General features: G+C 37.7%; 1 protein-coding gene across 1 annotated transcript; it reads right to left on the reverse strand.

Annotated features, from left to right (window-relative positions):
• Positions 1-3,308: 3,308 nt before the first annotated feature.
• LOC126630031 (probable calcium-binding protein CML36) lies at positions 3,309-4,229 on the reverse strand. The gene has a single exon (XM_050300208.1). The coding sequence runs from the start codon at positions 4,225-4,227 to the stop codon at positions 3,454-3,456; it is 774 nt and encodes a 257-aa protein (XP_050156165.1). The 5' UTR covers positions 4,228-4,229; the 3' UTR covers positions 3,309-3,453.
• Positions 4,230-13,504: the final 9,275 nt, after the last annotated feature.

Consider the following 13,504-nt stretch of genomic DNA (forward strand, 5'->3'; position numbering starts at 1 on the left):
CGTTCCAGAAGAACGACAAGAGCTAACATGGGTTGTTCCCACCTTATCTCATTTTGATCCCTGAAGCATTCAATGTGAAAATGAAGTGAAAAAGATCGTTCATCTTCAAGGTATTGCTAATCAAATGCCAGATGCATTTAATGATGCTTCGAAAGTGACAAAGTCACATATACCAGCTGCAAACGCACCTGCAAGAATTGATGTCCCTACTGGACAAAATAAAATGGCAGCGAATGATTCATCTAGTGCACGCCTGAAGCGTGGTAGACCCCCAGGTTCAAAAGATTCAGCCCCTCGAAAGAGAAAGATGAGGGCACAGTTGAACCCAAATGATATCATTCAAGAAAAGAAATTGAATGATAAATCCACAGTTCATGATTCTGTACTTCCAGAAAAAGAAAATGTCCTTGATGAGACACCTGTCCTTGAAGAGACAGAAGTACATGAAAGCAAAGAAATATCCATAAATTATGCATGTACTAATGAATTGTGGGATCAAAATGCAATAATCATGGACGACATGTTTACATTTGCAATAGCCACTGAAATTATATTAAGTGATGATATTGAGTCCTGCTCTGTTGATGAATGCAGACAGAGACAATATTGGCCTAAGTGGAAAGATGCAATTCAAGGAGAATTAAATTCCTTGGAAAGACGAAGTGTTTTTGGACCAGTAGTCCAAACCCCGCTTGGTGTGAACCCCGTAGGTTACAAATGAGTATTCACAAGGAAACGCAACGAGAAAAACCGAGATTGCAAGATATAAAGCACGACTCGTTGCACACGATTTTTCACAAAGACATGGAATTGATTATGAAGAGACATACTCTCCTATAATGGACGCAATTATGTTCCATTACTTAATAAGTTTGGTGATTTCAAAAAAACTTGAGATGCGACTTATGAATGTCATCACCGCGTATCTATATGGAGAATTAGATACAGACATATATATGAAAGTCCCAAAATGACTTAAGTTGCTTGAAGCAACTAACAAACCACGAGGTATGTTCTCAATCAAATTAAGGCGATCACTATATGGGCTGAAACAAACTGGGCGAGTGTGGTATAATCGTCTCAGTGAATATTTGATTAAAGAAAGATATGCCAACAATGTCATCTGCCCTCGTGTGTTCATTAAGAAATCAAATATTGGATTTGCTATAGGGGCAGTATACGTCGATGATATGAACCTAGTTGGAACCTTTGAAGAGCTCAATAAAACTGCTGAATATCGAAAAAGCAAATTTGAAATGAAAGACCTTGGGAAAACAAAATATTGTCTCGGCCTGCAGATCGAGCATTGTGCTAATGGAATTTTGGTCCATCAATCAACTTACATTGAAAAGATACTGAAGCGATTTGGCATGGACAAGGCTTATCCACTTAGCACCCCAATGGTCGTTTGTTCTTTGGACATTAAGAAAGATCCATTCCATCCAAAAGAAGATGATGATTGGTCCTTGATCCAGAAGTACCATATTTGAGCGCAATAGGTGCTTTATTGTATTTAGCACAATGTACTAGACCAGATATAGCTTTTTCAGTTAACTTGTTAGCCAGGTACAACTCTGCTCCAACAATTTGTCATTGGAAGGGAGTCAAAGATGTTCTACGATACCTTCGTGGGACAACAGATATGGGTCTCTTCTACTCAGACAAGCCCACAAATGATCAGATCCTTGTTGGATATGCAGATGCTGGTTTTCTCTCTGATCCGCATAAAGCCCGCTCACAAAATGGATACGTGTTCACTAATGGAGATACTGCAATTTCATGGCGATCAACGAAGCAAACGCTAGTTGCTACATCTTTCAATCACTCGGAAATAATTGCTTTACATGAAGCAAGTCGTGAATGTTCTTAGTTAAGATCAATGACCCATCACATCCGGAATTCATATGGTCTACCTTCAAAGATAGACACTCCAACTGTCATCCATGAAGATAATGCAGCCTGTGTCGCCCAGATGAATGAAGGATTCATCAAAGGTGATAAGACTAAACACATATCTCCAAGGTTTTTCAGTGCACATGAGCTTCAGAAGGGTAAAATTATTGAAGTTAGACAAATCCGTTCCAATGAAAATTTACCAGATTTGTTCACCAAATCTCTACCAAAGTGCACATTTCAGAAGTTAGTGCAGGGAATCGGATTACGTCGGCTTACAAATTTGAAGAATGCGAAATCAGGGGGAGATACAATTCAGGGGGAGCATTCATGATACATGCATGTGGTACTCTTTTTCCTTCGATTAGGATTTTTCCCACTAGGTTTTTCCTATCAAGGTTTTAACGAGGCAACATAAGCATGCTCAACACCATCCAGGTAAAGTTGTACTCTTTTTCCTTTGCTATGGTTTTTTCCCACTGGGTTTTTCCAAGCAAGGTTTTAATGAGGCAACTGATACTGATATGTGGGCATCCAAAAGGAAGTGTTGTAAATAGTGGATTGTCCACATGTGTATAGTTAAGTATCACATGTGTATAGTAATGTGTATAGTAAAATATCACATGTGAATGGTAAGTTTTGTAAGTTTTCGTTGAGGTGGCTCTATAAATAGAGCACTTCGGTTGTTCAATGTAAGGGAACATCAAGAAGAGAAAAGGAAAAAATATAATACTCTTAGTATCCCTCATTTTCAAATATCTGCAATACTTTTGTAAGTGTGATATTTTGCACCACTACGTCCTCGCTCTTAGCTAATGTTATTTCTCTACTTTTGCCTATTTATAACAAACATACAGATTTACTTCAGCTTAAAAAACCTAATTCCTTGAAAATTTTATATGGAGATTTTAAGAAAATAAATTCCATTTTCTAACAATTTCATAAATTCATTGAATCCCTTCATTAATTTTTTTTAAAGAACTTTAACGAAAAGTTTCCGATATTATTTATTTTAACAAAAAATCACATTTTTACTCTAAAAAAATCAATAATTATACTATTTACTTACAATACTTTTTTATCATTTTCGTTAAAATTTAAAATTTTCAAGTTTTTTTCATTAATTTTTTTTGTTAATAAATAACCCTATAAATCATCATTTGGTTCTTAGATGCCGCTTTACCGCAATTTGCGCACCATCATTCTTACATGACCTAGTATAAATTCGGTCTCCATCGATTTTAATGCCTAACAACTACCAATTTACCTCAATCTTTTCAAGACATCCTTAAAAACAGGTGTAGGATTCTTTCCATTCCAAACCTCTCTCCCTTTCATTCTTTCATATTTAAAGAGTTGTGATTACGTCATATTTAAATTTTTTATACGGAGAATAAGACAAAAAGAGAAGCACGAGAGAAGAATGAAAGAAGATGTTAATAAGAAGCGAAAAAAATTCCACTCCTAAAAACTATACATCCATTATCCCAATCAAAATTAAAAGAAAAAAAGAAAAAGAAAATCAAGACTTTTATGACTCGCCAAACATCAGAAGCAACTTCATCTCTGCAGCTCCATCATATGAACAAACTCCTCAAAGCACACGAACCCATCCCCGTTTTTATCCACCTCGGCTATCATGCGCCGGCACTCCTCTAACGTGCACCGTTCGTCCCCAATAGCCGTGAAAACCCTCAAAAGTTCCTCCGCCGATATTTTGCCGTCGTTATCCGTGTCAAATACTTCGAACGCATCGCGCAGCTCCGAGTCGGCAGGTGGACCGGAAACCGGTCCGACCTGGTTCAATAAAGCCTCAAGGGTTATCGAACCGCTTCCGTCTCGGTCCACCTCGCTCAGCATCAACGTCACCTCCTCTTGACTCGGCGGGTTGTTCCCGAGCTGGCACAGAAGTGCCTCGAGTTCTTTCCTCAACACCACTCCGTCGTTGTCCCGGTCTATAAGCTTAAACGCTTTGGCCATGTCCAGCTGCAGATCAGCCGAAAACTCGGACCAGTCACCTGATCTTTCGGCCAAAACGCTGGTGGGCGTGGTGACACCGCCGGCCCCGGGCTTGTGAATTGAGTCTGAGGAAGAAGAAGAAGAAGACGAGGAAAAATCCGTTCCGGACCCGAACGATGGCGGCTCGGAGCTGGACACGGCGTACCGGTCCTTCTTAGATCGGAAGAGGCGTTTCGGACTGAGATTTTTGGAGCTAATATTGATGAACTTCATGATTGAAGATGAAAACCCAAATGGGGGAAGAAGTTGTAGAGAGAGAGAGAGAAAAGATATTGGTGAAAAAGGAGGAGAAAGAAAGGAAAAGATGGGAAGCATAGAGGAAGAGATGGGGGATATATGGCGTTAGTGAAGGCACTGCCATGGCAACTTCCAGGAAGCTTCGTGGGTGAACCATTTCAATCGCTATCATACTGCTTTTATTTTTTCCAAAAGTATTTTTACAAAAATGTTTACCAACTACTCGATTATTTTATTTTATATTCGTTTATTCTCACATGACAGCAAAAATAGTTTTTTTTAAAAGCATATCAATGTCAAATCAGCCTTTATATATGTGATAATTACGAAATGGTACTGTTAAAGAGATCAATTTTTTAAAATTAAATTGCAAATCAAACGATGTATCATGAATAAGAAACAAGTACATTAATCAACACTTAATAATCCAATCATCTTCAACTACATCATTTAATTTGTAAATTTATTTTAAAAAGTTTGATCTCTCTAACATTACCTTGCGAAATTTATCTGTTCCGTTAATTTTTTTATGAAATTTTACCGTTCCGTTAACTTTTGATATCCCACTGATTATGCCAAGTTACTAGCAACAAGAAAAAACAAAAAATTTAATATATTCTTTTTTTACAACGGGGGATTTAGTCCATTCACAACAAACAAATGTTAGCGACAATTTTATTTCTGTCGTTATGTGAGTCAAACTTGATACATCTAATGTCGTTTTCCTCAAAGAGCGTTGAAAAAGAATGCAGAATTATCAAAACTGAAACAAAGAACAATATTGAATAAGATATAATTTTTAAAGAGAAAATCCAATCATTTAAGAGCACTAAGACATTAGAGTTCCACCTTCAACATACATATGTAATTTCATTAATTTGATTCTTTTTATAACTCAATCAAGATGCAACATACAGTGCACCCGATCGGATGATATGACAATTATAATTGTATTAAAACACACACAAAAATATACAAACTCTAAATATGGTTGTTTCCAATAAATTCAGTAGAATTCCTTATAGGAAGAATTCCAAGCATAACCTGTACCTCCAGTGCAAGCTATTAAGAAATATTTCTGTCGAAATTACTAGATATCTACTAATTTATCTTAATTCACAAAAGCATGAATGCTGAAACTAAACCATAGGAAAAACATGATTGAACCTATGAATATTAACAATCATTCATCAATCGTCAAATAGAGAAAAACTAGATATTAATTTGAACAAACCAATAACAAGAGTTTATTGTTGATACCGCAATTCGAATCAAACTAATAAAATCACATAGTAGTTGAAGGTTTTCCTCCTAGCCTTAGCTAGGGAGATTAGTTCTCCATGTAACAATATAGAAAAATAAGAAACTCTAGGTTACGAAAGAACAAAACTGCCCCTCAAAAACATAAAAATGGGAATGGTTATATTGAGATTGCCGTAACCCACCCCCATAAACCTCTTGAATAATGGTCATTGATAAGCCTTAATGCCATATTGATATGGTAATGGCTGGCTATTTCTTGTTCTTCTTCTTTGCCTTCTCCTTTCTTCATTTCTTTTCGGTATCTGACATAGAGTTAATCACCAATTTATTGTCTTGTGCCTCACCCTTTAATTGCCTTGCAACATTCTCATAGTCTTGCACATTAACATTAATATACCATCAGTCAAAAATTAAAACAAATTAGATATAAAACCTATTTGACCAGTTATACATGATAAAACACAAATTTGATAAATTACTAGAGAAAAACATGTAACGGGTATAATCAAAGTGCATTAGTCATGCACTTTTGAATAATTATCACACCCCCCCCCCCAACTAGCTTATTGCTAGTCTCTAGCAATTCAAGCAACTGAAAACATACTCTAGCACCAAACAAAAAACAAAAAGTCACATGGAAAAATCAGTTTCCCCTACATAACCCTCAACGCATTTTATTCAAGTGTACATAATAATCAAGAACCTTAATAAGCATAAAACAAGCGAATCCACAATATTCTAGTATTAGCAATAATTTCTCAAATATCCTTGGAGTGTAGTGTGTGAAATAGCCATAACAATGTGATCCTAAGCTTCTTTAAATCTCAATATGAAAACAAGTGAGTCTCTCATAGATTTAAACTCATGCACTCAATATTTATGCGTTAATGTGTCACACTCAAGTGATCTCATAAAAACATGCCGCCATATGCTTGCTTGTCCACCTACTCACTATCAATATCATGTGACTACTTGAATCAAAGGTCTTTATTAAGGTTGTAATAGGGCTTGTGGTTAAGGTTAAAAAGAAGAAAAAGGAATGGGAAAACAAAGAGCCTATGAAAATTAGTAGAGCACATGATGAAAAGATTTGACTGCAAAGTCACTTGAATCCTCGGTGGCTCCACCAATATCTTGAACACTTTTCACTATTAAAGACCGAATTTCATTGTGTTGGGTCTCAGACTTCATTTTAGCAAGATTGTTTTTGTTTTCCTTTTTTTTTATTTTTTTATTTTTTAAGAGAAATAGTATAAATAAGAGTCAGCTTAGATACGAAACACATATACTCCTTTCCTTTCAAGATCTTTCCGCTCTACAAACTTCCATAGACTGAGGTAGGATATAGTATTTAAACTTTATGGGTAAGGAGAGCATGGGTCATGAAAGAACATGCTTATTTAGGCTCAAATGGTTATCTAAGGGATAATGTATCAGGGACAGTAGCTTGTTTGGCCATGGTGGATATCCTAAATGCCTTCTTCATTTTCAAGTTATCACATGCATTGAAATATGTTCGAAAGGTTTAAAGCAAGTTCTAGAGATACAAGTGATTGTGAGATCATATGCACAAGAATAAAAAGTGATTGATGTATAATGTTTCAATCATATAGGCTCAAAAACTCATAAGGCTACATAAGATCACTAGATTCACATATTAATCTTTAAATCATGCATTAGTTTCACATCAAGATGGCTATGTGCATTGCTTTTCCAAGAATAATCGAAAAGGGAGAGAGCTAATAAGAGAATAAAGCATCTCACTTAAAACATGCTCACTATTTCCTTAATTACGGTATGAAATTTAATTCAATCTGATCATTGGGTTGAGAAACTAACAAAAATCTATTTAAAAACAGTAAGAAAAATGCATATTTCTTTTTTTGTTTTTTTTATTAGACTTTATTTTATTTTATTTTTAAACTTTAAAAGGGACGAAAATTACATAACATAAAAAATAAAATGAAAAACAACTCAACATGTCGCCAAAAGCAAGTAAAATATGCTTCTACTCCCCCCAACTTAAAATTGACATTGTCCTCAATGTTAATATTCATAAGAATAAGAAGTAAGAAAGACATGCAATTTAAATGAAGAAAAAGACTCAGGAAAGAATACACCTGAAGGTCTAAGAAGGCTTTGAAATTCTTCCAGCAACTGGTCGGCGACACATTAATAAACTGAAAAAGAAATAAAACAAACGAAACAGAAAAATAAAAGAAAATATGGGCTAGAGTAAAGAAATCAGTTCTGATAAACAGGATCCTCTAAACCAATGGTCTCATCCTGCAAGGCAATACTTTCCAAAAAGGGCTTAAGCCGCTGACCATTAACTTTAAATACATTACCATTCGTTGGATCCTCGACCTCCACAGCTCCGAAAGGAAAAACTCTTTTCACGACGTAAGGACCTGTCCATCTAGAACGAATTTTACCAGGAAACAAATGCAACCTCGAATTGTACAAGAGTACTTTCTGCAAAGGCTCAAAAGTTTTTCTCAAAATATTTCTATCATGGAAAACTTTCATTCGTTCCTTGTAAATTTTAGAACTTTCATAAGCCTCATTCCTAATTTCAGCCAATTCATTCAATTGAAGTTTTCTATTCAAACCAGTAGCATCCAAGTTAAAATTGAACATCTTAATAGCCTAGTAGGCTTTGTGTTCCAGTTCCACAGGCAAGTGACAAGGTTTCCCATAAACTAGTCTATAGGGAGACATACCAAGCGGGGTTTTAAAAGCTGTACGATAAGCCCATAACGCATCGGTTAGTTGAATAGACCAATCTTTGCGATTTGGGCTAACCGTTTTTTCTAAAATTTGTTTTATCTCCCGATTGGCAAGCTCAACCTGGCCACTTGTTTAGGGGTGATAAGGGGTAGCCACTTTGTGAGTAATACCATATTTTTTTATCAAAGCTTCAAATGGTTTATTACAAAAATGTTTACCCCCATCACTGATAATAGCTCGAGGTGTTCCAAATTGAGAAAATATATTTTCTTTTAAAAAACGCAAAACAGTTGTGTGATCATTTTTCTGACATGGAACGACCTCGACCCATTTTGAAACATAGTCGACACCTACTAAAATATATAGATATCCGAAAGAAACAGGAAACAGACCCATAAAATCAATACCCTAACAATCAAACGGCTCAATGACTAAAATTGGATTCATAGGCATTGTTTGCAGATTCACGGTCGGATTTACGTTGTTCCAAGACCTCCAGTTTTGTGCATCAACATTTGGCGCCGTCTGTGGGAATCGATACGAAAAGTTGTGTCGGTTCTCTTTCATTTTTTCACCTCCACCGTGAATCTGCAAAATCACAAAACCCAGAAACAGAAAAGATCCAAATCTCAAAGACTCCTCACAAGCCCACAGGGAAGATAAAGGTCATTGCTTTTTAGGTTTTGGGTTCGTGGTCAGAAAACCCAACGACAGCAAGATAGAACAAAGAAGAGGAGGAGAGAGAGACAATAACAATGGCTCCAAATTCGACACCCTCTGTGACTCCTGTCTCTTCTCACAAACAGTCACCACTTTCTCTTTGCTCTAGAGAGAGAAAGAGAGAGAGAAAGAGAGAGCGGAGGAGAGAGAAAGAGAGTGGAAGAGAGAGAAACACCCGGAATTCAGAAAGAGACAAAAAATTTTGATTTCTTGTCAAACAATTGATCAGTTTTGTGATATCGAAAGGAGGAGGAACTTCGATGCCTTGTCACTCTGCAATTTAGTCTCCGTGAGACGATACCTAAATATAATCAGAGTCGATGGCTGCTCTCCCTCTCGGCAAGCTCACCATCTTCGTGGGCGCAGGCATTCTCAGTTCAGTTCTTGCAAAAGAAGGACGTGTATCTGATCTTGTCTCTGGTGATTTCAAGGAATAATGGCGACAGTGCCAGTGAAGCCACCGCTGCACAACTTCCCATTCATATTCTTGAAACGGAGGACTAAGAACGCCACTGCCAACAACCACAGTCGCTACTGCCGACCTCCGACCCAGACCCCGAATCAGACCGCTATAACCACGTCGAATCCTCTCGCGCCGATCAGAGTCTCAATCACCGTGAGATCGGAGTCTCAGTCACTACAGGGCCTGTCTCAAATCTGCAGAAACCCAGTTCAAGCCTACTTCAAAAGCCATGGAATTTGAGGCTCAGAATATCAGTCACGTGGGTTTGTCTTCTTTGAAAAATGGTGCTAAACACCTGAAGCAGCTTGTCTTAGCATATGGTCATGTAGTCACCATTGACTTGGGAAAATGCCTACTTAATTATTCGAGGTTGAAATCGATTAGACTAGATGGTTGTTTGGTCACCTGTTCTGCGACAAAAGCCATCAGAAGTTGGTGTGCCTCATTGATCGAGCTGAGCTTAAGTAAGTGTTCGGGAGTGACAGATGAGTAAGTTGGTGTGCCTTAGCTGCTGCGCCGTCGAAATGATGCACATCAGAGCTACCCGCTACGATTTGGATCGATTCAGCATCATTTTCAGGCCCAGTCCTCGCCACAAAGAAAAAAGCCTTACCTCACGAATGATGCATACATGGTTCAAACTTTCCGGCCCTGGCAAAGCACCATGTAAAGGGAGAGATTTTGCATTTATGAGACTTTGCTCTGCGAGAGCACATGGGAAACAAAAACAAAAGCAACAAAGATGCAGAAGAAAGGCAAAAGCAATCAAGTGAGAAACATAAACAAAAGCAAAAGCTAAAAGAGAAAGGAAAGGATTATACTTTTGCTTTTATCGACCACCAAAGGATGCATGTTCCTATTTTTTGAAAGCCAGAGAAAAACAAATGAGTGATGTCGGAAAGGCTGTCCAAAACAGCTATCATTTTAGAGAAAAGCAGAAAGCAAAAGAAGATAAAAAAAGCAGACATAATTGCGGTGGTGATGGCATGCAGAAAGGAGAATTATGGGCGTGACCCATTGAGCAGAGAGTCAGATTTATTTTTTGTATGATGTAATTTATTATAATAATAATAATAATAATAATAAATAAAAAAAACGACAAAGCCCAAAATAAATGGGCTGGCATGTTGTGGAGGGCGAAGGCCTATCAGCCCAAAATAGCTCCAACCAGGCGATCAAAAGTACGCCCAGTACTCCACAATTATTCGGCAACCTGCCACTATTACCACCAACCAGGTGATCAAAAGTACGCCCAGTACTCCATAATTATTCGGCAACTTGCTGTTATTACCACCAACCAGGTGATCAAAAGTACGCCCAGTACCCCAAAATTATTCGGCAACCTGCCGCTATTTCCACCAACCAGGTGATCAAAAGTACGCTCAGTACTCCAAAATTATTCGGCAACTTGCCGCTATTATCACAAACCAGGTGATCAAAAGTACGCCCAGTACTTCAAATTATACATGAGCATTACTTATGACAATCATACATAAACATTCATGAGCATTACTCATATCAATCATACAGAAACATTCATGAGCATTACTCATGTCAACATCCATGAGCATCACTCATGTCAACATCCATGAGCATCACTCATGTCAACATTCATGAGCATTACTTATGTCAATCAACATAAACATTCATGAGCATCACTCAGGTTAATTAGCTTCGAAAGCGTCATTTACAGAGCTCTAGCTTCAAAAGCTTCATTTACAGAGCTCTAGCTTCAAAAGCTTCATTTACAAAAAGCTCTAGCTTCAAAAGCTTCATTTATAGAGCTCCAGCTTCAAAAGCTTCATTTACAAAAGCACCAGCTTCAAAGCTTCACTTGCAAAGCTTCACCTACAAAGCTTCAGTGCAGGGTATACAAATACCGCCTCCGAACAACTGCCACTTCGACCCATACATGGATTCAATTTGAAGTCTCCAGCCAACAGACTCTATTGACCGAAGACTTGGGGGACTACACTATGTACCAAATATTGGGCCTCATAAAAAATACTTGGGGTGCTTAGCCCATTATTTATGTACTGAGGAGCGAGCCCTTATTCTATAAAAGGGATTCCCTCACTTTCATTAGAAAGTACCCATCACTTATGTATTGAGGAGTGAACCCTTATCCTATAAAAAGGGACTCCCTCACCTTCATTAAAGAGCAACGCCGCCAACTGAGCAAACCGCATCGCTGCGAGCATTACTCCTAACCCATTATTCATGTACTGAGGAGCGAGCCCTTATTTTATAAAAGGGACTCCCTCACCTTCATTAAAGAGCATCGCAGCCTACTGAGCAACCGTCTCGACGCGAGCATCAACTCTAGCCCATCATTTATGTATTGAGGAGCGATCCCTTAATCTATAAAAGGGACTCACTCATCTTCAATGCCACAAGTCGAGCCAACCAAGGCAACATAAGCCACAAGCCGAGCAGCCTCGCAACATGTGTCACTTCTAGTTGAGCATCATTTCAGATCGAGCACCGCCTCATATCGAGTATCAGTCGTAGACGACATCTAATTACTTCGGCCTACACATGGATTGAATTTCAAGTCTCCAGCCAAAAGACTCTCTTGATTGAAGACTTGAGGGACTACTGTTTGTACCATACTTAGGGCCTCCGTATTTAGATCTCGTACAAATACTTGGGGGACTTAAATGTAATTATGTAATAAAAGAAGGGGCAAATATGTAATAAGTGAGGATCCCTTATTCTATAAAAGGACTCATCACCCTTACAATTGGAGGAGGCTATTTTCTTAAGGCCCCTTCATCCTTTCAAAGCTCTCACTCTCACTTGGAGCTCTCTCTCCCTTAGAAATACAATAATCAGTGTGGACGTAGCCTAAACATTAGGGTGAACCACGATACATCTTGTGTTATTTACATTTCTTGCAGATTCACGGTCGAATTTACGTTGTTCCAAGACCTCCGGTTTTGTGCATCAACATGCATCATATTTCTACTAGTTATGGCACCCAACTTTTGACAATGATCACAAGTTCGACAGAAAGCATTGGTATCTTTGAAAAGAGTAGGCCAACAAAGTCCACATTGCAAAATTTTCGCAGCAGTCTTTTTAACAGAAAAATGACCACCACATGCCTCATTGTGACAAAAAGAAATTATGGCATTGATTTCATGATCAGGCACACATCTCCTAATTATTTGATCATGGCAATATTTAAATAGATACGGATCATCCCTAAAGAAATTACGTACCTTCACTAGAAACTTCTTTCTATCCTGCGTACTCCAGTGAATCGGAATTTCACCTGTAGTAAGAAAATTAACTATGTTAGCAAACCAAGGTAATTCCGAAAGAGAAAATAATTGCTTATCAGGAAAAGAATCATTAATGGGTGTTGGTTTAGAAGAATCATCAAAAACCAATCTAGACAAATGATCCGCCACCACATTCTCTACCCCCTTTTTGTCTTTGATGGTGATGTCAAGTTCTTGGAGTAAGAGAATCCATCTGATCAAACGAGCTTTTGCATCCTTCTTAGTAAGAAGGTATTTGAGGGCTGCATGGTTAGTATAAACAATAATAGGAGAACCAACAAGATAAGCCCGAAATTTATCCAAAGCAAAAACTACAGCAAGAAGTTCTTTCTCAGTTGTTGAATAATTCATTTGAGCACTATTCAAAGTTCTACTTGCATAGTAAATGACATACGGTTTCTAATCCCTTCGTTGCCCCAACACAGCGCCAATTGCATAATCACTTGCATCATACATGATTTCAAAAGGCAAAATCCAATCAGGTGGTAGGTGCAGAAGTTAACATGCCAATTAATTTATCAAAAGCAATTTGACATGCATCGGTCCATTCAAAGTTTCAATTTTAGTTTCTGGATGCTTAGCAAATCTGCCTTGGTGATCACGATATCGCATGAAAATTTAAAGAAAACAGAGAAAAAATAAATAATAAAAAAAATAAAAAATAAAAATATACAAATAAAACTAAAATGCAAACAACAACCAAATAAATAGAAATAAATGGAAAGAGTGTACGAGGTGGGGGGAAATTCTGCGCTCCTTGCCAAATCGCTTCCTTAGCAACGGCACCAAAAAATTGTTTGCTAAATCCAAGTGCAGGTGTCACGAAGCAGTATAAACTCGAAGTCCGAGTGTCGTATTCCTCAAAGAGCGTTGAAAAAAAATGCAGAATTAT

Source organism: Malus sylvestris, chromosome 7, assembly GCF_916048215.2.
Source record: "Malus sylvestris chromosome 7, drMalSylv7.2, whole genome shotgun sequence".
Taxonomy (NCBI): domain Eukaryota; kingdom Viridiplantae; phylum Streptophyta; class Magnoliopsida; order Rosales; family Rosaceae; genus Malus; species Malus sylvestris.

Excerpts from the sequence above, each read along its gene's own strand:
- LOC126630031 (XM_050300208.1), bottom strand. The coding sequence starts at position 4,227 with ATGCTTCCCATCTTTTCCTTTCTTTCTCCTCCTTTTTCACCAATATCT.